Below are 26,069 nucleotides of genomic sequence, written 5' to 3'. Positions count from 1 at the left end.
CAGCTCCAGGAGAAGTATTACCCAAGTTACCCGGTAATAAATACACAGCATTTGTAGTACCTGGCTACAATTCACATTGCTACAAACATATGGGGGCTGTTGTGCCAACATTCATCCACCTTTCAATAGGAACAGCTCAGAGACCAAAGAAACTATTTTCAAGAAAAGTCTTTCATCACATCACAAAGGTTAGCAGTCCTTTTCACCCAGTTCAAAGAGATTAAGCCCTCCAGGTCAGTCTGCTCAAAGTCTTTTTTTCAACACTGAAATAGGTTCTCATCTCTCTTTGGAAAATTGCAAGCAAAAATTGGTTATAACCAGAACATGACCAACATCACTTTCAGATCAGAAATTACTTTGATTAGTTCCTTGCTCTGTTAAAAGCTTCACTGGCGAGTTCAGACATGTAATAGCCAACTTCAGGATACCAAAATTATTCACCTGCTAAACTTATTCACAACCTCTGAAAGGACCAGAAAGGTTTCTCTAGTGAGCAGCTTACTTATCACATGCATCTTGACTATATGAACTTTAAAACTGTATTCTGTGACCTGGGTTAAAAATTAGATTACGTGCAAACAGGCAGACGAGCCAGGAAATAGCTCAGTTCTGGTTCAGGCTCATCAGCAACTGGAGTTGTTCAAGTTCAGCTCCTGATCAAAGGGCAAGAAAAATGGTCCTCTCTTTTTAGAAAGAAATAAAAAAAATCATTCCTAAAACCAATGTTTAGTTCAGCTTTAACTCCCTGTTTGCAATTTTATTTTTAAGTCCATTGTAACCTTGTGGTACTTGCACAGACATTTCTTGTTCAATAAAGACCATGAGCTTGGCTGGATAAGAGCACGCACAGCCTGCTGTAACTTTCTGGTGTGAGCTTAGTGCTAGGTAATATTTAGACACCCTTCAGTCCACATTATTTAAAGTTGTGGGAAGTACCTTCCTGTGCTCTTAAGTCCTTTCTCATTCCTTTCATCTCTTCATACTTGTAGTGCACACACGTAGAGCCTGCATTCCCCTCATTCTTGCTAGAATTTTATCCAGGAGGGTTATAAGCAGGTTCTGAAATCCTAAAGAGATATTTGGCAAAAATATTCACATCAAGCAGTGGCCGTTCTTCCCACCGCAAGCCTGCACTCTTTGCATTGCTGCAAATCTTTCTTCTCCCTGTATGCTGAAATAGTTTCATACTGAAATCCCACCACCCTTCTAGAGCTTGCCCAAAATCCCCAATTCCAATTTATTCCCCGTTACCACCCAAATATTTTCCTGTGGGTAAGGAGCATGTGCTGGGGGAAGCCAGCACAGAGCAGCTCCCTACCCACATGGTGATATTCCTAGAAAAATCAAGCACACCACCAGCAAACGCAACTTCATGCAACAAGTCCCGTAGTGCCTTCAACCAGGGACTTTTCCACTGCTAAGGCTCTCCTCATAGCACCTTCTTGGACAGCACGGAGCAGGCACACTGCCCTTCAGCAGCATGAGAATGGGTGCGGGAATCTCCCTGGGGATGTCCTGAGCTGGGAAGGAGATACGGTCCCTCCTGTACTTCAGCAGAAGGGAACACAGGATAATGAGGACACCAGTACAGTTCAAGGAGACAGCATAACTGCACTTAACCATCTCCAGCCTGCTCATCACTGCTGCAAATGCCCTCTAAATTCTACTCCCTGCCATCATCCACTGCTAATCGGGATCCACCAGATAGATCAGCGTGCAAGTGGAACACAAACAAGGTCTGAAATGGATGTCTGAAGTCAGGCTTCCCCCCCTACCCACTCCCAGCAAGAGAAATTAATGCTGGTTCCCTATTTGCAAAACAATCTGTAAACAAGATTTCGGTTTCATTAGCAGAGTGACGAAAACCCCCAGCCACAGGGCAGAGGTGACACATGGTAAAGAGGCCATAAACCTCCCACAGCACCAGGAACGGTCGCTGCTCTGCAAAGAGGAAGTTCATCACCAACTCTACAAAAAAAACACGGGGGGGTCTAAAGCAATATTTGATGGATGCAGCAGATGAGGATCACTGCTCCTCTTCCAATTGCCGAGCTTTTTGCTTACAATTCCAGCCAGGCTGTGCTGCCTTCCCCCTGCACACACTCTCTACCCACAGCTTACCACGAGGGCTTCCTCTGCTGCCTTCAAGCACTTGAATTCACACCAGCTGAAAAAAGGCAAAGTTATAAACCAGCACCGGCTTACTCTAGACACTGCATGGAGGTTGCTGTCACAGGTTTCTAAATATACGTATAAATTGCAGCTGATTCAAACCGCTTTTTGATGGTTTTAGGCTGGAGCAGGAAGCAAGCGGGGTGCACTGCTAGCAGCACCCAGCCAGCCAGGCTTTGGAGAAGATCCCTCCTCTGCTTTCCACACTACCTCACCCAAAATGCTGGGGTTTCCTGCTGCATAAGAAAGCTAAACTTTCAATTACTACAGCAGAAAGTGGCACTTAAAGTGTCTGCAGCCTTAGAGACTGACTGTGCACAACGGCAGCAGGACACAGAAAGGAAAGGATTGATCTGGTGCTCACAACAGCTTGATCCATTAGATCCGCTCACAGATTTTAATTTATTCCCCAATACCACTGTAATATTTTCTCAAGTCACGGTGATATTCCTACAAAAAATTCTGTTAGACCCCCTTAGAGATCATTACTCCTCCACAAAAACCAGAGATGCACCCCATTGCTTGGCAATGCCTGTAGCTTTGACTAGCAATAGAAAAAGGTTTACCATAGCAGGCTTTACCTGCATCCCCTGCACTCTCCAGGTAGCTACTCGGAACATGCCCTGAAATTATATTCAAAACAAACATGCTTCACTTTAGTCTGAAATAATACAACCAAATTGTTCAGGGAATACTCCCAGAAATCCCTGGAGTATCAACAAAGAGCCGGGGCAGAGCTGAAACACCGTACGACACTACTGTCCTCACATGCAGGCACTGCATCCTCTGCAGAAGGATTGCATGTGCACTCATCCGCTTCAGCACAAAAGCAGCTGGAGCAGCTCACACTGCATCCATCAGTGCTATAAATTAACCTGGCTAAGATAGGAAGCCTCCTTGCTCATGCCACCTTGCCTGAGCATAGCTAAGAGATAGTGGTATTGAAAGACATTAATAAGTAGACAGAAAGGGGGGAAATAACATTCCCTCGACATTCTGCTTAGTGCAGAAGTGGATGACTAACTGCCCTTGCAAAGACAAAAAAAAGGGGGTTTGCAACCAACACCTCCTTCCTCCTGTGCACAACCAGCCATGCGGGCAACGGCTGCACGAACATGGGGGAGCTTCCCTCTCCAGCCACTCCTGCAGGTGCAGAACCTGAAACCACATGCAACGTACAGAGCCTGCAGCGATGATCCTGTGCCTCCTTGGGAGCAAAGGGCTGTAGAAAGGCAGATCCTATTACCATGATCATTTATTGATACAGAGACAGCCTCTCGAACATGCAACTTATTTTACGGCTCCATGTTTCACTGCTGCCCCATCTCTCTCCTCTTTCTTCTCTGCCCATACTGGATTTATCGGATCCCTCAGGACTTTGACACAGCAGCGATGTCTTGGGATTCTCCACTTTGCTCCAAATTTTTGTCTTAAGAGCTGCCCCTTCATCATCCTCTTCAAATACTTCTGTTCAACAGTTGTGTCACAATTTTCATTTCTTAACACAGGAAAAGAAATATTCCTCCCCAAAACAGCATTTGCCCTAATTACCAGTTTGTCCTTCAAGTGTTTTAATGCATTTCCCTTTGCTGGCTGGTGGTCACTTCCCACAGGTGCACAGCAGCAATTCAACTCTCACTACTTTTTGGTTCAACTTCATTTTCTCACATTTCAAACCTTAATGCCACAAAGGGAGCCAAAAATAACCCCTCTGCCATTCCACTCTCACTCTTAGCGATTCCTCTTTTCAAGGCATCCTGTAGTGAAGTGTTTATTATTAGCTGTAAGTCATAAGATTGGAGACACACACAGTCTACAAGACTGTTCACCAACTACCTGCAAATAAAATAATTTCCATCCTTCAGTCTCTAGAAGGAGACACTCCAAAGATAAACTCCCACCATTAAAAAGCTTGCTCGTTTGTAGTCTCCTACCTATTTTAATTCACAGACATCGCAACTGGCAACGCTTGGCTTGTAGCTACCAACATGAAGACTTCAGCTCCACAGACTCCCACTCTTCACAAAGAGGTCTGAGATAAAAAGAGTCTAATCCACGGCCTGTTCAAGGCATAAATCCAAGAAGATTTGCATCAGGTTGTTCAAAGAAGGGTGTCAGCTGCCTCTTTGCGACACCCGCAAGGCCCATAGCAAGCTTTACATGGGATCAGTTAATAGCTTGTGCTCCTAGCTGAACACATATGGGGAGTTGGATGATGCCTGCAAGGTTCAGAACCTGGGTCCTGCAAACCCGGGATGTAAACCATGCTATTTGGTCAGCATTAATTGCATTAGTTCCCTCCTAGCCAGCACCAGGCAAAGAGAAGAATACATCTAACATTTCAATATTCAGAGATGGACAGTGACCATTTGGTAAAAACACTTTGTAAGCACAGTCAACATGTAGCTAAAAGCTACAGTTTACATGTAACAGGAGGGCAGTGAAGATGACAACTTCTGGGTCATTAGTAGGGAGATGAGTCCATCTCATGTCAGCACCCACAACCCATGGTCCTGCCAGGCAGAAGCTTTATTTGCCTGCTGAAGAACAACTGGATTTTATTGAGCTCCCACTGCAAAATATCAGGCTCCTCCAGCATTTTGGGGAAAGCACCAGATTTCATGTTCTACCACTTCCCAGACTTCAGGCAGGTCATATCACAAAGCAGGAGGTAAGCCTTGATAATCAGCAGAGAGAAATGCAGTTGAGGAAGGCATTTCTATCACCTCCTCTCCCGGCATACAGCCAAACTTTGCATATGAAATTAGAAAACATGAGACTTATTTTACCTGCAGTAAAGCAAACTCTCCCACCCATCATGTGCTTCCCTGCATGTGAAGCAGGTCTTGGCTACTTGTGAGAGCATCTGCTCTGGGCAATACAACATTTTGAGAAATATGAAACTTTCCCCTGGGCTTCAGCATCTTATCATGATTCTTTCTTGCTGGTAGAAGCCTGCCCAGCTATTTGGTGCCTTCCACTGTAATAACAAGGGAAGCAGCTCACTTTGCATGGCGTTCAAAGATCTAGGGCCAAAAGGGATGGTTAAATCACCTTGCCTGACTTTTAAAATGCCTCTGATCTGGGAAGTCTCAGCCAGTTATCCCTACACTGTGGCAATCCACATTCAGGTAAAGCATCTTTTCCAAGAAAAGGGAAAGGACACAACCTTGTCCTGAAGGTGGCAGGTGGAAGAGCCACTCCTTTCTTTGGCAGCTTCTCTTGAAGCCCATACGATGCTATAGCTTATTTCCAGTTGTTGGTTCCTGCCGTCACTCACTTCCAAAGAGCATTTTGTACTCGATATGTTTAAAGGGTGCAAACACTTGTGCCCTACGATTGAGGACACTTATCAAATCTTTTTGATAAACCACCACGTTAACGTGGCATGTTCTTCCTACCCCCACCCCATCACTGCCTTTTTAAGATGCTTCCAAATGCCCACACTGGACCATGTGAACCAGGGCAACACAGAGGGGACCCCATCCCTCACCTGACACACAAGTCCAAGAACCAGCATCCTTCTAAATGCCACTGGTTTCCCAGAGATAAACCCATTTTATGGATAAACCCTGTATTTTCCCCACACAGATGTACAGAGCACACATCCGCACACCCTGCAACCCGTCTTTGCTCAGAAGGGCTCATACTTAATAAAAACAGATGACAATCACTACTCGGACCTCACCAGCCTTCAGACTTTGAGTCAGCTGTCATCAAGCCAGCAGAAAATTTATACATATTTCCAAATGACTAATGGAAATACTGGGTGCAGAGACCGCAAAAAGCAACACTTCTGCCAGATGATGATTCCTCATTGACAGCTATTAAGCTATCAGTTAGCCATTTCAGAGATGTAATTTTTAACCAGTGCATTGTGCAATACTAACCCTTCACTAAATCAAATTTACATGACAAAAAAAAAAGACATTCCCTTTTGCTCATTCTTAGTTAAAAGAATCACAAATCAGGCTTTTCATCATTCTGCTCAACACCAACAGCAGTCAAACTGGCTTCACCCAAGTTACCTCTCTTGCCTTTATTTTTAAATAGTGGTGTTTTATTAGCACTTTTCCAGTCCTTTGGAATTTATCCAGTATTCAGAAAAGATTTAAATCAAAACACAGCAGGCTAACAATCTCTTCAGCTGATTATTTTAGGATTCCTAGGTGCAAATTACCTACAACTGCTGATTTTAAGTGTTTTTGCTAGATATCTAATATTCTCTCATCACCGTTGGGCTGGAAAGCAGCTCATCATTCCCATATGACACAAGTGTGTCACCTAACTCCTTCCCTAATACACTTCATAAACTGATGCTTATATTTGTGTCCTTCTCTTTTCTCCACCGTCCTTTAAAAATTTCTGCCTGAAGAACTTCTTCGCCCTCTAATCAGGGTTGGCCTTTACCCAAAGTTACAATAACCAAATAGCCAAGTTTTGATATCTGCCTAAATCTTCCAACTCACATTTCCATTCCTCCCCAGCTTTAGCAGAGCTGCTCTTCCAAATACCCCAGGCTTTAGCTGGCCCTATGTGCCCATATTAAATGCAACTGAGCCACAGCTAGCCATCCCCTGGCAACCCTTAAAAGTCAACAAAATGACCCAACAGCTTCTCCTCTTCCCGGGAACTAATACTGACTTATTTTCCCTGGGGATTGACCAGAATACTAAAGATCTCCTTATCTTTCATTTAAGGCTTAGAGGATGGTCACGTTACCAGTCAAGTGCTTCTTTGGCACAAATAACTGTCTCTTTTTGAGGAGTTAAAAAGAGGTCAGTGCTGGAACAAAGCAAGTTTGATCTCTCGAGCTATTCGCTGCCAGCTGAGCTGTAGCTGCTCCTATTCCCACTTACTGGCTGCCGCGAGCCAGCCCTAGGGTGCCCGTGCAAGGCAAACTGCTAGCATCGGAATCAGCAAGAAAAGCAGCCCATACGACAGCCCGTCCTCATATCTCTGACAATTGGGAAGCTGCCAGGTCATACAGTCTGATTTTCTGCATGACACAAGTGGACAACTTCATCCAGGTAACGAGCATTCATCTTGTTTGGTGGTTACGTTCACCATTTTCCTTGGTATTTCTTTGTACTGAAGCATACGCGGCGGTCAGGTCAGCTCCGAGGTGAGGACGAAGTTACAGTGCCTTGGTCCGAGCATGGCACGTACGAGCACTTTTTGCTTCCCGCTTGGCCAAGATTTAAGCTTAGATGTCCTTGAAGTCTGGCAAGGCACCGCTGTGCAGCCCTGCTTCCACCTCACTACTCCTTCAAGACATTTAATGCCAGAATGCAAAAAGCTAAGTCATGAAATGTCACCGAGTAGCTGAAGGTTTTTATTAGCAATAAAGCATGTTTTAAAACCAATAGAGTTTCAATTCTCCAAGTAGTCTAAAAAAGGATCTCATAATAAAATTTTACAGCAAAAAGTTCTGAACATAAAAACGTCATTAAAGTATACTCAGTACCCGAGATCCACTGATATTTTTCAAAAGCTGTTTGGAATCCATTTGCTCATAGCAACCCTTGAGGTAATTGTATAAAAACATGATTTTTAAGAGCCGGAGCTTCTGTGTCCCTGCTGCTTATTCCTTATTGAAGTCCTAATCCTGGTTCAGTCATAGCTGGTTACTATGGAAATGGTTAAATCAGAGCCCTAACAGCGTGACTTCCCATAAGAAACAAACACAAGGAACAAAAACTGCCTCTGAAAATTAAACACCTTGGTTTATGTCCATGCCTCCAAAAAAAAACCCCTCACATTTCCAAAAGGAAAGATATTTAAGACCCTTTTTTTTATATAGTAAACAAGCAAAAATATTTCTTCCCTTCAAATAACTCAAAATAACCCCTAAGTGGCTGTGGTTTGCAGGTTTAAATATATCTATTATCACGATTTCAGAACCTGCATGTTTGTGTCGCAAACACCTCTGTTAAACAGCAAAGACTGGGGAATGTTTCTAGCAGCAAGTTGCTGTCACCTGGTGAAATTAGTGACACAAATATTCCCCCGAGATCAGAACTACAAACTTTTTATTGAAGAGACAGCATATGTGAAAACACATAAGCTTCAATTAGATGGAGAAAGCTTGAGGGGGAAGAAGTAGGCATTTCTGAGCGGGAAGAACAAGACATTTCAAAGCCAAAACACTTTTTCAGGCAATGAAGAGCTAGAAAAGCCATGAATAAGCTTCTCCATCCCAATACAGTAGAAATGTCACTAACTCCTTTCCATGTAGGACATTGTCAAAGCAAAATCTAAGCTATGTAGAACAAGAGCATTGGGGGAAGCTGTCTGAACCCCTGCGCACACATAGGCTACCAGTTCCCTCTAATAGTTTTGCATGACAGGCTACCAAAGAACACCATTTCACACCAAACTTCCTTGGCATCACCCATTTTGGACCAATTCTTACCATTCTTCTCTGGGCTCTGAATAGGTTTAAGAGTACTTTTCATCCTCCATCCTCACCCCAGGATTTCTCACTACACCGATCCAATCAGGTCAGTGCCATTCACATCAGCACAAGATGCTGCTCCAACATCGTTACCAATTTTGTTAACGATGGACATGCGCCTACATTGGCATTGCCTGCATTAGGTGGTTATTAGACATGCTCTGCCACCGCCCTCAAATCTGGTGTGAATGACGAGCCGTCTCCCAATCCCCGTGCCAAGCATCTCCCGTAATCCTCCCTATTAATGCAAAATGCTAATGTGAGGCTTTCCTTCGTGTGAACTCACCCTCCGCAGTCAAGCCACAGCCCTGGCTGGCGAGACATGGCACGCTGCTGAGAAATAAGGCTGCAACCCATCGGTGGGAGGCAGCCGGGAGCCCCACCGCGCTGGCAGAGAAAGGCTTGCACATTGAGGGAGAATGGATGGAGCTGCCAATTTGCGAAAGCATCCGATAATTAACATTTGAGAGATAAAGTGGTGCTTTTCTGAGGTCTAAGTCTAACATCGTTTCCCCAAAGGAAATCTGCACAGCCAGACCCACTGCCTTAAATGGAGCAAATGCCCATTAGGGACTACTTAACTCCCAGTCTGCAAAGATGCAGGAGGACCATCCATCCTTGAAGTGGCAGGGCAAATGTGTTTGAAGATGGGCAGGAAAAAGCATCACTCCCAAACACCCACTAATACAAGTACCGGTATCAGCAATGGAAAGTTTTACAGGTTTTGTAGGCTGCGTTCAAAGCACTGACACGTTTGAGAAGATACAGCCAGCCCTTCTGAAAAAGCAGTGCTGGCAGCAGGCAGAGCAGACCATTACAGCTTGTTCTACCAATGACAAAACTTCTTTATTTGAATCTGACAGGTTAATGTGCTTGCAAGAGTCATCCCATCCTCTAATAAAAGCTGTTGATTTACAGGACACAACACTCAGGAATCAGCTGAATCTCTACCAAAAAAGGGGTTTTAACTTGAGAATTAATTCTGTTTGTGCCAGAGAAACGGTGTGCCTGTTTTAACCCCCATCACATCTTCACTAAGTCACATTATTCTTCTCTACCATCCAGGAAAAAAACAACAAAAAACTTTAAAAAAGCCACCTGTTAGTCATATTCAAGCCAAGAAGCCACCACTGCAGACAGGGACACTGTTCCAGATATCTTCTTGTTCTCCTCTGGGATGGGAGGGAAGAGAGGGCCAGGCTAGCTTGGTTGGATTTTAGAGGCATTTCAGTGCATTAATGTGTCACTTCTGTTACTCTCGAATAAAAGCAGAAACAAAACCAAATGCTACACATGGCCAGTTTCATTTCTCCAAGGAAGAAAAAAAAAAGGGGGGGCAGGGGGGGAACAAGAAAAGACTACAACCAGGTTTGTGTTTACACACCAAGACCTTGTTGAAAGGTTAAAGGTTTGCTGCAGCCAAGAAGCTCCACACATGAATCCTCCCAATCCCATATTTATTTAAAAAAAAAGTTAGACCAACTACTGAGAGTTTCACAAATGTAAATCACAGCTTTGCACGCGCTAATTAAGTGGTGCCACTTGGGCGCAAGACAAACCTAACTCTGCATTTTTGGAGCTGATGATTAACCTATTTTCTGGAGGTCTTTTTCCTCTTCATAAATTAAACAAAAAAGGCCGTTGAAAAGCAACGCCAGCCAGCGATGCAGCAACACGGCCACTGCTCCCAAGCTACCCTGCCATGGATTTTCCTTTGCTTTTTTTGCATTCAACCTTGTTCTCCCAGGCAGAAGGATGCTGGGGAAACTTGTATACTGATGGAGATCACCAGGACCATCCCATCTTCATTAGTATTATAAATTATTTGCTTGGACCCTATGAGAGAACTAAACTTGAAAAGAAAATTCCTCTATAACCAACAGCAACCTTATGTTCGTGTAGCAAGAGGATGGCCCAGCAACAGACCACCATTCATTCAGGCTTTTTACAACACACATTATTTCAGCAACGAGATTTTAATTTCCCCATCTGTGAAATTGGGATGGTTCAAAGCCACCCAAGAGGGATGCTGTGAGGCTAAATGAACACACAGGCTTGGCAAATAACTCAATTTCATAAACAGTGCAACCCAGGTATTTACAGTCCAGCATCGAAGCAATTGGGCATTGCAGGGAGACACAGCATTAATAACTGCAGTTTCTCTTTTCTGTGATTCACACAAGGTCACAGCCAACAGGGACTCTCAAGACACACAAACTGGCCAAGAATAAAATGCTTAATTGAAAAACAAAATAGCTCCTTGCAGAAATAGACACAAAGCCTCCTTTGAACCCTTCCTTCTCCATATGCCACAATCCTCCACTGGGCTGTGGTGGATCATAGAATCATTTAGGTTGGAAAAGACCTTTAGGATCATCCAGTCCAACCGTTAACCTAACACTGCCAGATCCACCACTAAACCATGTCCCTAAGCACCACATCTACCCGTCTTTTAAATATACCCCCAGGGATGGTGACTCAATCCCTTCCCTGGGCAGCCTGTTCCAGTGCTTGACAGCCCTTTCAGTGAAGAAGTTTTTCCTCATCTCCACTCTAAACCTCCCTGGGCACAAGTTGAGGCCATTTTCTGTCATCCTATCACTTGTTACTTGGGAGAAGAGATGGACACCCACCTCACTAGAACCTCCTTTCTGGTAGTTGTAGAGAGCAATAAGGTCTCCCCTCAGCCTCCTTTTCTCCAGAATAAACAACCCCAGTTCCCTCAGCCGCTCCTCACAGGACTTGTGCTCTAGACCCTTCAACAGCTTCGTTGCCCTTCTCTGGACACGCTCCAGCACCTCAATGTCTTTGAGGGGCCCAAAACCGAACACAGTATTCAAGGTGCAGCCTCACCAGTACCGAGTACAGGGAGACGATCGCTGCCCTAGTCCTGCTGGCCACGCAATTTCCCACACAAAACTATTTCTCTCCTTCTGATGGCAGGAGAGGGGCAGTGCCGAGCCACCTACAGCCACCGCAAAGCATCTGCTGAGCCTCAGCTAACATTTCAAGATTGGGTTGAAAACTCAGTTCAGGGACCCATTTTGTTTTGATAGGCAACAAATATTTTCACTCAAACTTTGTCTCTTTAGCTCATTGAACCGGGCAATAACCAAGGTCTCTGCACAGTGCTAGGACCCCAAGTCCTGACCTCCTTCAGGCTTGTTCTACAGCAGAACAGCATAATACTCACTTTTGCAAAGAGATCAAAACATACAGATGATGGTATAAAGTACTCAAAAGCCAAGCTTTGCATTCTTTTTTTCAAAAAGCACAAAATACAAGTGGTCCCCTATATTTGTGTCTCTTTTTTAATTATATTATTATTATAACAACCTTTATGAATGTTTAATTGTTCATTTAGACATCACATGAGATGCCGAAACCCCTGCAGTATAGTAGCAGCACACCAACAATTCAGATGGAGCCAGCAGCGAATATGGCCCCAAGCAAACAGCATGGAAATTTAGCAGAAGTACCCGACGTGGAAAATGGGCAAAACGAAGCAGACGGCTAACGGGACAGAACATTAAGGGCTCTTCAACAAGAGGTCAGCAAGAACCTCAACTACTTGTCTCATTGGGAAACTGCCTGAATTCCCCAGCACCGCAGGGAAAAATGCGGCAGGTGCCTCCAGGGAAGAGCATCGTGGTCTGAATGCTCACACGGTGATGTCCCCATCGGTAAGAGAAGCAGCAGTGCCTCACTGCATGGAGTGGGATGAGCTCAGGTATATCCACAAGGATGTACACTGCAGCCCCAATGAGCAAGTTTTCCTGTAGTTGTGTCTTCTTTCCACCTCTCTGCAACAGCTCTAAGGCAGGAAGGAGAATAACATTGTTTTGGGTCAGAGGGAAAAAAGTCCTGCACGTTCCCTCAAAAAAAGGGAAAAATGCAGCTTTTGCCAGCCTTGTCTCCAAATTCCTCGCACAGCCACAACCGACCAGAAGTTAGATGGGAATGGAGAAAGGCTCCTCTTCCACCTGTATCAAAGTGTGAGACTGCAGGAGGGAATGAGCACACAGGGATTCCCAAAACCAAGCACAGCCTGATTAACACTCAAATCGTGTGGAACAAAATGTTTTACCCATCCATCTGCTCTACAACTGTGCTGAGTAATCCCAACCACACAACACTTGATGCATTTTGCCGACGAGATCAATTATGTCATTCTCTCACCGCTGTCTTTCGGAGAGGCAAAAGTCTGAGATTGAAAAGCTTTTGTGTCACTATTACTAATTGCTGCTGGTTTCAGAACAGGAGGGACTCCCCCAGCTTCCCCAGGTCTCGGCAGCTCTGCAGATCCCTGACAGACTCATAGCAGGTTGTCAGCCTCTGTGCTGCTCTTTATCCATCTGCAACCGATGGCAAGACCGGCCGTCCCTCGAGAGCTGGGGGTCCAGAGCCATGTCAGAGCAATGCAGGCGGATGCACTGAAAAAAAACAAGTTTGGGGGAGTCCAGCATCTCCCAAGGATGAGCAGGAGCACTGCACTGCAGAGAGCACTTGCTGGAAAACCTGTCTCGAGTGCCTTTCAAATTCATTAAATCAATTATCCCAGATGCCTCTGTGCCAGCTCTATGTGTTGTTAGTCAAAATAATCCCACCACACTCCATTATTTATACCTAGGCACTGGCTGTCACAGGCTTAAAAATAAATATATCTCACCTAGCTTCCCAACCTGTCAGCCCCAGCCCTGGCTCAGTGAGAAGCCTTTCAGGTTGGCCTCTCTGGCACTGCCATCCTACAGCCTGTCCCCTGTCCCATCCAAGGTGGCCATGCCAGAGCCCCCCTGCATCCCCATCCTCCGTCCATCCCCACCAGCCACACCTTCCCATCACCAGCGCTTACCTCGCCCCATGGGAAACCGCTTCAAGGACTTACCCTCCCACAAAAATTAAACCAAACCAACCAAACAAAAGGGGAAAAAATAAAAATAAAAGTCAGTTAGCTTCCTGAACCAGTTCACGGCAGGGTCAAACGCATGCCAGAACAGGCAGCTACAGGCAGGATGCGGCCACAGTAGGATCCACTTGGACGGCTGTAAAAGGTTGTTAAGCTCCAGCCTACAGCCACAGTTTCACAAATGCACAAAAGCCAGCGTTTAAACAAAGGTCCGTCCGTCCTCCTCCCCACCCCTCCTGTTCGCAAGATCTCCCTGTGAACCAGATCCAGGAATCAAAGCAGGCAGAAACCAAGCGTTTCCTTTTTCCTGCTGGGTTAGTTTTAACCTGACTCAGTTTGTTTTAACCTCAGCTTACCGGAGGGAGGGCAGAGACAGCAGCAAAAGCCAGGCCACTTTCTTCCCCAGTAGCATTGCCAGTCTGCATGGCAGCATCTTGGGAACTACAGTCAAAGCAAAATACTTGTATTTATTTGGCTCCCTTGCATAAAACCTGTCAAATAGTGCATGAAGGAGACAGCTGTGACTGTCACTGTTTCCAGTGATTATGGCAAGGAGCTCTGAATAAGCAGACACGAATTTGAGTCTTGACTATAACCACCAACTCTGCACATCCTTGAAGAGAAATAGACCCACCTTCCTACAAAAACAAGCATAGCTCCTTATTTCACAGGACTGTCAGCAGCTATGCACAGACAAAACACTATTCACCTGCAAGCTTTTACTTCCCACCTTTGTGTTGTGTACAGCACCCTTTTAAGTAATTATATATTGGCACTCCTCTACTCCCAGACTTTATTTCCCAGCCTCTCCTAACCACACAGTCACAAAAGGTTTTCAGAGTTTAAGAAAAAAACAAAACAAAACAAAACCATATTTCACACTGGCCGCAAGACAAACAAAATGAGTGTTCAAGAATATATTGCTTTTCAGGTTTTAGTATCGACAGTTTTCCCTGCGGATACCAATCAAGCAACACAACGCCGGAGCCTGCCTGGCCAAGGACCTTGCTGCAGGCACCAAAAAACAGCCGAGATCTCCAGCAAACTCCTGATGTGAATTAACACCCAAGCCCCGTTGACCCCATCTTCCCCATCGCTCCAGGGACACGCAAGCCACATCACTCCAGGGATGCCCGAACCCCATCACCCCAGACCCTGGGGTACACCAACACAGCTCTGGAAAACCCTCTTGTCTCAAAGACAACAACGTTCTTGGGGTGGCATCATAGAGAAGCGCCTCAAGGAACATTTCCCAAGGTTAAATGACCAACCACTCCTGGCCACCCACTGCGCATCTATTTGTATGTCGCTGGTGGAAGCACAATCATTTTGTCTGCAGGCTTCCATCTCCAGCCATCTGAGCACCGCTGCGATAGTTTATTACTTTCCTAATAAAGCTCGAATAGAAATGAAGCCTTTGTAGCCCTAAGTGTGCATTTTATTCTCGCTGTAATAACTTTACTAGGCTCTGTTTCCACAGCAACTGTTTTCTCAGCCGCTTGGTACTTTGCTTTCAAGAACACAAGGCTGCCTTGCTCCACCAAAATAAAAACTAAGCAGAAAACACACATCCGAGGACAGCAGCGAGCCAAGCTGCAGGGCCACACACTGGTCTTCCGCCAGAGAGATGGTTCAGTTGCTTCGGTCGGAGCCCACCGGCCTTTGCAGATTAACCAATTCTTCAGGACAGCCAGGAAAACAGACAGAAAGGTTCCTCATCCACAGCGACGGCAGGAAAACACGACGCAGAGCTACGCTTGCAAAGGAAACGAGCAGCACCATGGCCTTCCTCCCCCTCCTACCTCTCTTGCCAGCACAAGCAGGCATGGAGGAGCAGGGAGGCGATCTGGCTGCAAAGCGAAAGCAATGTTAAACAAAAGGTTGGGCTGCGGCCAAAGCCATTTTTTCCGACATGATGCACGACACAGCCACGAAAGTGCCGGAGCAGGGACGCAAAGCAAAGGAGCAGGTGTGAGACCCTTCCTCCCCGCACAAACACAACTAAAGGTCGTACAGCCTCGGAGGGAAGGCTCCTGCTTTTTTGCCTCGTTCGAGGCTTTTTGGCCAAGAGAGCAGGAGAGAATCAGCTATGCAGCTATTATGCTTGTTAAGATTATTGCATTACGAGGGCTCGGTGCGGAGAAAGACATCTCCCCAGCTCAGGTGAGCCTGCACATCAGCACAGCAGCCAAGCAGGGGCTGAGCCATGCCGCTCCAGCATCTCCCCCACCTCCCGCACGATGATTTCCACCTTGGTTTTGCTGATGGATACTTCTGGAAAATGAGCAGCATCCCCCTGAGCCACCAGATATTCTGTTATAAAAAGAGAGGAATACCTAGGCCTTTTACTGGGAAATTACCTAGTATTGGATCCTGTTATTTAGCTACAGCAATCAAACACTGTCCCAGAATTTAATAGTGGCAAAGCCGAGTGCAAAAGGAAAAAGCAAGCCTGCACATCCAGAGCATGCCTGCACAGTAAGACTGTCTATGATTGTAAATGCTAAATACTACTTCCACAGCAAGGATTTTTTTCCATACAAGCGTTCCTCTCTAAGTTACAGAAAAAGTACTACACCACCCACCTTACAAGTGAAGAAACTGAGGGAAGGCTACAAGGAAGGAGAAGGTGGAATCTGAATGCAGGAACTCATATATATATACACACAGTTATATTATATGGATAATACTGAAATACATGCCTTCAACAAGCATTTCCACAGAAGCCAACAGCACAACCATCTGCTCTACTCCCTTGGAAATTCAAACACTAGACAAAGGATGCTTATTAAGCAGCTTTATACTTCGCCATGCCAGTTTCACAGTATTTCAAAGCAGAGATGTCATTGGTTTATTTATTATTCTCTCATTTTTTACACCTAGGTACAACTAAATATTTTTGGACAGCTCTCCTAAAGAGGATCTGACAGAGAGCCTGAGCAAGCAGAAACAAGGAATCCACTTTTTGCCTCTTTTCGGTGCCACCGATGCTTACCCTGGCACAAAATCCCCAGCAGTCCCAAGCAACCTGGATTTTTACAGCACAGGTGAGGATATAACCCAGGGCCAAAGACCAGTTTCTCCACAGACCCACACAAGCATTCCTGTTGTTTACCTCTGTGCTTTTTTTCACATGAAGCGATGGGAATAACCTGAAGCTGCCACATTTCAGGCACAAAGCCATCTACGTTCCAAGAGACACAGGACAAGCTGCATAAGCTCAAACAATCTGTGTTAGCTGCCAGAAACGGGTGAAATCTGGATATTTACAGAGTAGATTTTCTTATTTCAGCTTGTCCCTAATTTTTGGAAAACAATCTTCAGCCTTAGACGATTCACATAGTCTTCACCACCAGCCTGGACTACGCCTTCAAGCACTTTGCTGCCCTTCACTGCCTCCCAAGTTCAAGCTACTAAAGGTCACTTGATTTTTGTTTATTAACGATGTCCTTTGCAGCTCACCTAAATCCACTCAGGAATGCGTTTGCTGCTTAGATCAGCTTTGGATCCCCATTTCTGCACCACATTTGCAGCTTAAGGAGTGTGTCTGAAAGTTCACATATACACTACTTTTCCCTGTCGGCATTTGTATTTCAAATTACTTTCTTCCAGATGAAAATACATTACCCTTGAAATGTTCCTGCTTTACACTACACGATCTGAGGAGCAGGATGATTTGCATTTGCTGTATTCATGGAACTAAGGACATCAGGAAAACAAATGTGGAGCCCTCGTTTAAAAAAAAAAAGATGCTGTGAGTTGTCAAAGGAAATACAACCAAATCTGAATAAAGGAAAAGCTTCAAAAACAGAATCTGAAAGGGAATCACACACACAGGTGGAAAATCTTCAAACTGACCTTTAACTACATTGTTCTTGTTCAACAAACATCTTGAATTTTACCACAATTTACAAAGCCAAAGAGCTCAGGACCATGCTGATGTTGCCTTCCCAGTAAAAACCATCACGCGTTTCCTTCAATAGGAGATGCCAAGTGAAATTCCTGCAGGAATTGTTGTAGGTTCAGGCCTGCCTTCCTATGGATTTGACTCCTGGGTATGTTCTTCAAGGTTTAATAAAGCAGGAGCTCCAACCAAAACATTTTCCACAGTTAAACTTCACAACAAATCTCCCTAATCAGTTTCCTGATAGATGGTAAGAGCTGAGCTCACACTGAATCTTTCAGTAGGGTGGCAAAAAAAATAAAACCTCCTTCTATATCCAACCTCTTTTCCTGAAGCTTGTAGGGGCCAGCAGCTAGGGAGGAGAGACAATCCCACCAGCCTTCCCTCCTTGGGAAAACAGGGTTTCTTTGTTAAAAAATAAAAAGCTGCCCACAATTTAAATAACCTAAAGTACAAGTAGTTATAGAGACAAGTTTATCCATTTGAAGGCTAAATAAGATTTCCCCAACGGAGAGCTTACACACCATCCACATCTCCTGTCACTACCACAACTCATCCCTCTGGCTCTGCATTAACTTTTGGAGCTCCTACTCATTCAGCACGAGCGTGCTGTCAGCGACGGATGAAAAGAGGCTTCGTGGCAGTTATTTCCATGGAGTCCATTTAAAAGCTCCAGCAAAAAGGCAACCTAGACAGCACAGCTGGGACTACTGAGCAGTAGATTAAAGGAGACAAGGTTTTAGCACTGTCTAGTTTGGGTTCAAAAGGAGTGCTTAATCTTTTTTTATGGGTACAGATGAAAAGAGAAAAATTATGTAAAAACCCTCTGTCCCTTACCATGGTGATGCAAAAGTAAGTCAAGATTAATGAGCATCAGGAAAATCAGATCTTATGAACTTTCTGCTGGTTTCTCCTAGGGAAGTTAACCCTCCAGTTACCAGATACACATGGGGCTCCCAAAGTTTATTAGATCACAGTAGTTTCATACTAAAAAAAGGAAAACATCCTGCATGCTCTTTTCAGAGATTTTGCCTCCAAGTGCCAACTTCTGCAGGGCTGCTCCGCTGGCAGTCTGACAAGGTGGCAACGGTGCCTGCTGGTGATGGCAAAAAGCAGTATGAAAGAGACGGTCTAAGTCAAGCTGGTTCTGCCCGAAGCATCTGCTTGTACTAGCCTTGGCCTAAGGAACAGCATCCCAAACATCCCAGGAGCTGCCCTGAGAGTTCAGAAGCACGTGTGGTGGGTGAGGGACAGGGAGGTGCTGGCCATGCTGGAGATGAAAGGATATCAGGGCTCAAACGGGACTGGCATTGAGGACTTCTGGTCCTTATCATGCCCATACTGCACCACAAGCTTCTCTCCCTTCCATTTAGTCAGTCCAATTTGCTTTACATCTCTCCCCACTGGTCATCCTTTCCCAGTCTGCCATGTCTCCTTGTCACTTCAAGCATGCTGGCCCATCCTTCCTGAACTGCTGAGCCTCAGACAGGACACAACAGCCCATCCATGAGCCAAACGGGACAGAAAAGGATTGCTACACCCGTCTTCCTAGCACAGAGCTGCTCTACTAAATGAGCCCAGCACTGCTGGCTGCCCTTCCATCTCCAACCTACCACCATCCAAATCCTCCCTGCACGTGGTGGACTTTGCTGCCTCTTCGTCTTTACAGGGGCCACAAGCTGTATTTTAGAAACGGGGGGGGAATCACCCTGAAACCCTAGAAACTGGCAGGGAAAGGACAGAGGTGGATCCAAAGTTCCTCTCAACACTTTAACTGCATTCAGCGTATGACAGCCTGGCCCAGCACGCCTTAAACCTCTCTGCTCGCAGTCTCACAAAGCCGAATTTGGGAAGTTTCCTCTGAACGCCCTCTTCTCTCCTGTTGTCCAAATTAACCCAGCAGCAACATGCAACAGCCCTGTCATACCACTGGCAGCCATGAAGTACTTCCTCTCATTTCAATAGCAGCTACACACAAGATTATTTCAACAGCTGGATCAAAGGAGCAGACCCAGGTTACAAGCAGCGTCCGAGACAACAGTTCCTCTACTCGGATATCTATTGCTAAAAATAAGTAGCTGTGGGAAAAGTACTTAGCTCCTTGCAAGAAAGATAATGTACGTGCTTCTTTATTTCACTACTTCTTTGCTTCTCTGGTGCTAGCCAGAGGAAAAACCTATCAAATCCTTTACTAAATATACGTACACATTTTTAACTAAAAAAAAATTCCTCCCTAAGCCAAAAGCATTTGTGGATGACACACACACTATATTGAGATACCTAAACCAACTAAAGGGCCTGTGACCTTCCCCTTTCCCACCCTTTTTTACCAGCACAGTTTTCCTCATCACAGATGGATCCCCAAATCAGCTTAGCTTTGCAGAGACCTCAATATTTTTAAGATGCAAGCTCCAATTTACAAGGTGCTTACAGACACATCGCAGGACATGCCTGCTGGAAGAACTGACACTACATAGTGATTTTAACAGAGTTCGAAGGTAAACTTCAGTGCATGCTGCACCCAAGCAAAGACTTCGTCTAACTCCAGACCAGGCAAATGTGAATGCATCAGAGAACCGGTTTCAAGGGCAACCTACAGACAAGTATTTCATAAATACAAGTAACTACAGTTAATTATCAACTTGCTCAGCAGAAAGCTGTGGTTGTGGAAATACGGCTTCTTGTGTATGAAGGAGAGGACGTGCAACAGAATTTGAGTTTTCAGATAGGCAGGGACAACAGCTTCCCTTAGACTGGCCAGCAGTGATCAACAGAGCTATCTCGTGACTTCTTATCTAGGACAAGGACTTGCTTTCTGCTCCAAACAGCATTCTGGACTGAACCCTCCATTAAGCAAAGCTCCCCAAAAAGCTTCAGTCCGATCTATAGCACAACAACTTTTTAGTCAAGGTGGTACAAGTGCTTTCAGCTTTTCATGGGAAGCGCCATGCCGCTGCACTCATTTTTTAATCCAGAAAATTGCAAAGTGCTATTGAAACTCAGCCCATAAGGTTTCCATCCTGAAAACACCCATAGTTTTGCATATCTCACTGCTGGTCAAACTGCTCCAGCTTGCTCCAGCAAGCGTTTGCAGGACCTCAGTGTGTGCAAACATGGAGTCACCTCCAGCCAGGTAGCTTTAAGCAGATTCAGGAGACCTTGCTCTCCCATTTCACTTCAAAACGTATAGTTAGGTGACAGTCAGGAACAGTTAAACTAAAGACACTAAATACAATCATGCTAAGCTAAAGCTTAAACTGGGCAAAAGTTTTTCTTCAGCTAAAAAAAAAAGAGTCTTCCTGAGAAATGCAAACAGAACATTTTAATCTGATTTTCAGCCATTAGGGAAGGAAAAAAAAAAGACATAGCAGATAATCGGGGCGATACTGTAAGGATAAAGCCTCAGCACCATCATTAGCATCAGCACAACGAGCCTTGGGCAACGAGAGTGTTATGGATCCATTCAACACTCATGCAGTTTTTACTGCCCGTACTCAGTCATTTGAAAAATAAAAGCCATATGAAGAATCCTGTTCTTCAGCTCTTAACCCCACAAACTCCTTCCTTTAGGAGAGGTCTGCAATACATGGTACAGTGTATTTAGGAAAAGGCTGTCCCTGCTCTCCCCTGCTGCAGGACCTCAGAAGCTGGAACCTAGTTTGCTATTTAAAAAAGAAAAAAACATGAGTTTGAACTTGAAAAGACCTACGTCACTGCGTGACCTTTCACAAGGCTCCCTGCAAAAACTTGGTGGGGTTTTCCTGTTAATTGAACATGGCAGTGAAAACATGAGCTAAGTGCCAGTTATATAAGTGACCAGCTTTAGAAAGACTTTTTCTAAATGTCATAAGCTGGCAGAAAATGTGCACAGCCCTGTTAAAGACTACAGTACTTCCCTGTGCGTTTCCTCTCCTCCAGCACAGCAGAAAGCTTACCTTCAAGGCTGTTCCCACCACGTCTTCACTTGGCTCTCCAATGGCTTCTAGATAACAGGATACTGTGGGTGTTTTGGGGGATTCACTTTCCTTGGTTTAAAATTTTTTGGGGGGTATAAAGGAGGGAGACATGATCTTTCCATTTGCAGGACTCACTAACAGTAACAACGCTCATACAAAGCAAGAAAAGGCTCTGCTACCCATCCTGGTTGAACCTGCACACATCAGACCTGTCCCAAGGACATAAAAACAGTCTCAAATAATAACCTGATGCCCTTGTTGCTCAGAAGCACCAAGCACAGCCTTAGCAGGTCAGACTGAAAGATGGGGTTTGGACATTTCAGCTACACACTGGCAATTCAAAGGCGAGCAGCCCTTTAGCTCTCCAGCCACGACAGAGCAGGCTGTGCCACAGCCCTCAGGGCTTGTAAGCTTAGTAAGCAACTGCTGCAAGATATTTTGATTTTTTTTTCAGGGGGGAGGGAGGGGGGAGAGAGGAAAGCTTGCAAACCAAGATTACAGTTACACAATTCAAAACTATTTTTCTTCCCAGAACAGGAAGCAATATTCAGTATGCCAACAAGTCAGTCCACAATTTGATTGCTTGCTGCTGAAAGACAATTTTATTTAACTTTAGGAGGGAAATGGCCTCTTTGATACCATACCCGATTCTCTACATTGCAAATTCTGCTGATGCCAAGGCCATACGTTGATATTAGGAATCCAACATCAGCCTGCATACTATTTAAAATATCTGTATAAGCAAGTGGTGACTGACATTTCTCAAATGTAAATTATGCCCAGAACTCAAACACACACACACTTTTTATTGAGTAAAAACCCCATTTGCTGGTAATCAGTAAAAGGTGATGCAACAGGTCAGGTAAGCACAGCAGAAAGCACAACATCATCTGTTGAGTTTGTTACACCTGGGTATTACCTCACTCGTTTCCCTCCCTGATTGGGAAAAGATGAGCATCACCTTCCCATGAAAATTGAGCACATGGTGCAATTTGCAGAGCAGCACTGAACTGAAGGAGGTTCCTTGTTGGATCTTAAGCATAGAGAAATGCAGCAGAAAGTGCAGCACCTTCTCTCCTGCAAACCCCAGTAGCGGCTTTTCACAGCAGCAGGTGAGGATCAGCAGGGCCCCTCTTCTTCTCTATCCCCCACACACCCTCTGCCAGGGTTTGGGCTGTTGCAAGCACCACAGAAGACTTGGGAAAGACTTGACTAGTTAGATGACAGCATCTGCAGGTGAGATCACTCACCAGGAAATCCAACAACGGCTGGCAGAAGGGTTGTAAAATCACACCTAACTGAGCAATGAGACAACAGGTGAAATTCAGAGCCTGATGTAAAGCAACACACATGGCAGGGGGGGCAGGTGGAATAATTCTGGCTACACATGCACAGGGAATGGGCTTCTGATGAGCTCTGCCACTGCAGAAAGGTCTCAGTTGAGACTGACAGGACTGGAATAAGTAGATGAGCTTTGACAGCTGAAGACAGGCTTGCATGGCCAGTGAGAATATAGAAGAAAAAATGCAAGAGGAAATTGTGTGCCAGCACTGTAAGCCCACAAGTGCCCCGCACTCTGAGCCAGGCACACAGTCCTGGATCCCCTCTCGGCAAAAGGGCATCCCAACACTCAGGAAAGTACCAGGGAAAGTCAGTGAGATGATTCAGAGAGATTTGTATACAACAATAGGCTTCACAGACCACAGCTTGAATCTGGAAGAGATATCGAGCACGCTATAAAACCATAAACATGAAAACAGAACGATTATTTTGTGTTTCTCACAAGGGCTGTGAGAGAGAGCACCCAAGGCAACTTCCATTTAATGGGTTTAAAACAAAAAGAGGTAGTTTTGTCATTAAACAGTAGAACTCTGTCTCAGGATGTTGCAAAAGCAAAGAGTAAAACCGGATTTAGAAAGGCTTGGACAGACTCAGCAGGACAGGTCTACCAGGAGCCATCATGTGCTACTGAGCATTACCCTCAAAGGTGCAATACTGGTACTGAGCATGAGATACTACTCATGGGAAAGAAGTAAGAACAGCTTGAGTCCTCACAGGGACCAAGTCAGAAAACCTCACCCCAAAATTTAAAAAAAAAAAAAACACAGCAGTAAAGCAGATGAGAACACCACCCCATGTGCTACACCCTCCACAACCACTCCATCTTACTCCCTCTAAATTTGCTAGACAGGACAGAAAAGAAAGGAAAGAGTTTTTCCTTTGAAAAGAGCTCTTTTTGGTAAGGCTGGGCACAGGGCTGTATCCCACCTTCCCCTTTCAGAAAGCTCAGCTGTCCAATAATAACAAACATCACAAGGGAAGAGACACAGCAGAACATGCTTGGCCTGCCCACCAAAGTCACAGCTCCTATCAATAACCCCAAGCGAAGGTCCTTCAGTGGAGGGACAAGACATCTTCCCACATTACTGGGCCAAACTAACCCGGATCAACAAATTTGGGATGACATGGCAGAGGGGAGCAGCTCTAGCGCTGACTTACTAGCCCAAAAGAGGACAATTAAGCAATGCCAGGACATGCCGAGACACACTGGAACGCAGCCGCCTTCCTCAGTAGGCACTGCCGAGTTATTAATTGCCAAGCTTCTCAAGTTTAATCCATCCTCCTTTCACCCTCAATTAAAAAAAATAAAAAACCACTCTATTTTAATATTCTGAGCTCAGCATTTGTCGGGGCAACAAGGACAGCCAGGTAAAATAATAGAGGTTTTTTGGCGAAGATTCAACCCATCACAAAACTTTTCAGATAAGCTCCCTAAGAATTGATCCCGGATATTTTGCTGGCAGCAGCACCTTCCGAGACACAAGATTTACAATAACCACAGTGAATTCCTCCAGGGCTGAGCAAGCAGCCTGCCACACCATCCACAGTGCACATACCCGAGAAGAAAAATCCCAATTTACAGACCCGCTTGGCCCTGGCTTTGATCAGGCAACACAACCGGTTCCTCAGTATCCTCAAGCCTGCTCTAAAGGCAGTCAGGTCTCGACGTCTCTATGGAAGAGAAGTTTAAGGCCCAGAAAGCACCAGAGAAACGTAACATATTGTTAATTAACCCCGGAGTGAATCTCTGTTTTCATCCTCACTACCAAACCCAGGTCACAGCCTGGATTTCAAGTGTGATGCATACACAACGAACTTGGGGAGATAAGGTGGAAAAATCAAGAGACTTAATCGCACAAGGGGGGGGGCATTTAGCAAAGACCAGGGCAGCACGGCAAAGGCAGAACAGAAAAGCAAGAGGAAGCCCAAGGCCAGACAGGCCACAGGGTCTTACAGAGCCAGCACGGACTCTGCAGATGGGACCAAAGAGACCCAGTACCATCGCCGGGGCATCCCCCAAATCCCCAAGCCCCCTCCTCCTGCGCTTGCACCCCTGCCTTGTCTTGCATCCCTCTTACCCCACATCCCCCTCCCCACAGCAGGGGACCCCCTCTGCCCCACTCCTCTCTGCTTTTCCCCCTCTCCTGCCCACCCCACCAGACACCAGCCAGCCATCCCCCTTGCCCCCAGTGCCCCATCACCTGAACGCCTCGCTATGCCCAGCCCCACCAGCCTGGTGGCCCCAAACCCCTCACAGCCTTCCCCAAGCACCCCTGAACCCCCACCATCACCCTCACCACCCTCTCCCTGCCCTCAGGCCCCCCTCTCCCTCCCAGTCCCCCCAAGCTCCCCCTTTACCCCCTACTCTCTGCCCTAGACCCCTACCTACCCCCAGGACCCCCCCCCAGCCTCCTTTTCCATCTCCAGGCCTATCTGCTGCCCCTTGCCCTTCTACCCCACACTCCTCTCCCCCAACCTCTCCTAACCCCCCTCCCTCATCCACAGCCCCCCAGTCCCTCCCAACCCACCCGCTCCCCATCTCTCCTGCACCTATAACCCCTCCTCCAGGCCTTCTGCTCCCCCCACACACACACACATCCCCAGACCCTCTGTGGCCCCCCCAACACCCCCAGACCCCCTGCGGACCCCCCCCTCCCAGACGCCCTCAGCTCCCCACGTCCCCAGGCCCACTCCAGACCCTCACGCCCTTCTACCGGCCACCCCAGACACCCCAAACACCGCCATTCCCCCACCCACCTGAAGCGTGCGCTGCCGCAGGGCCCTTAACCTCTCCCTCCGCCGCCTCGCCTCCTCCTCCAGCCTCCCCAAGGCCGGGCCCGCCGCCACCTCCTCCGCCTCCACACCACCACCGGGCGCCGCCATCTTGCTCCCTTCTCGCCCCTCCTCCTTTTAACTCCGTACAACCCGCAGCGCGCATGCGCGACGGGTGCAGCACCACCCCCACCCCCCCTCTATCGAGAGCCGAGCGCATCGATGGGCTAAAGCGCGGCCGGGGGGCGCAGTCGGCGGGGCGGAGGGGGGGGGGGGACATTAAAAAAAAAAAAAAAAAGAAAAAATTAAAAAAAAAAATTAAAGGGTAAAATAACACCAAATCCTACTCCTTCACCCGGCTAGGGTTATTCCCCCGCCCTCCCAAGGCTGATTTAATTGCGGGGGGGTTAATTATTTGCGGGGGGGGGCATTTTACCTTTCCCACTCCTCTTTTTGCCTTCCCCCCCCCCCCGGCAGCCCTTTGGGCTGCCGGGGGGGGGGAAGGCAAAAAGAGGAGTGGGGAGGATACCCCCCCTCTCCAGCAGCAGGTACCCGGTATCG

At 46.2% G+C, this 26,069-nt stretch overlaps 1 protein-coding gene across 1 annotated transcript in view; it reads right to left on the bottom strand.

Moving 5' to 3' along the window:
• Positions 1 to 25,784, bottom strand: part of CCDC12 (coiled-coil domain containing 12) — a 41,716-nt gene extending 15,932 nt beyond the window's left edge. The window contains exon 1 of the mRNA XM_075043607.1: positions 25,494 to 25,784. Within this exon, the coding sequence (XP_074899708.1) occupies positions 25,494 to 25,619 (126 nt within the window). The 5' untranslated portion in view covers positions 25,620 to 25,784. The remainder of the gene's footprint in view (positions 1 to 25,493) is intronic.
• Between the last annotated feature and the right edge of the window lie 285 nt (positions 25,785 to 26,069).

Source organism: Buteo buteo, chromosome 2 (genome assembly GCF_964188355.1).
Source record: "Buteo buteo chromosome 2, bButBut1.hap1.1, whole genome shotgun sequence".
Classification (NCBI taxonomy): domain Eukaryota; kingdom Metazoa; phylum Chordata; class Aves; order Accipitriformes; family Accipitridae; genus Buteo; species Buteo buteo.
This window is presented reverse-complemented; position numbering and strand designations above follow the sequence as displayed.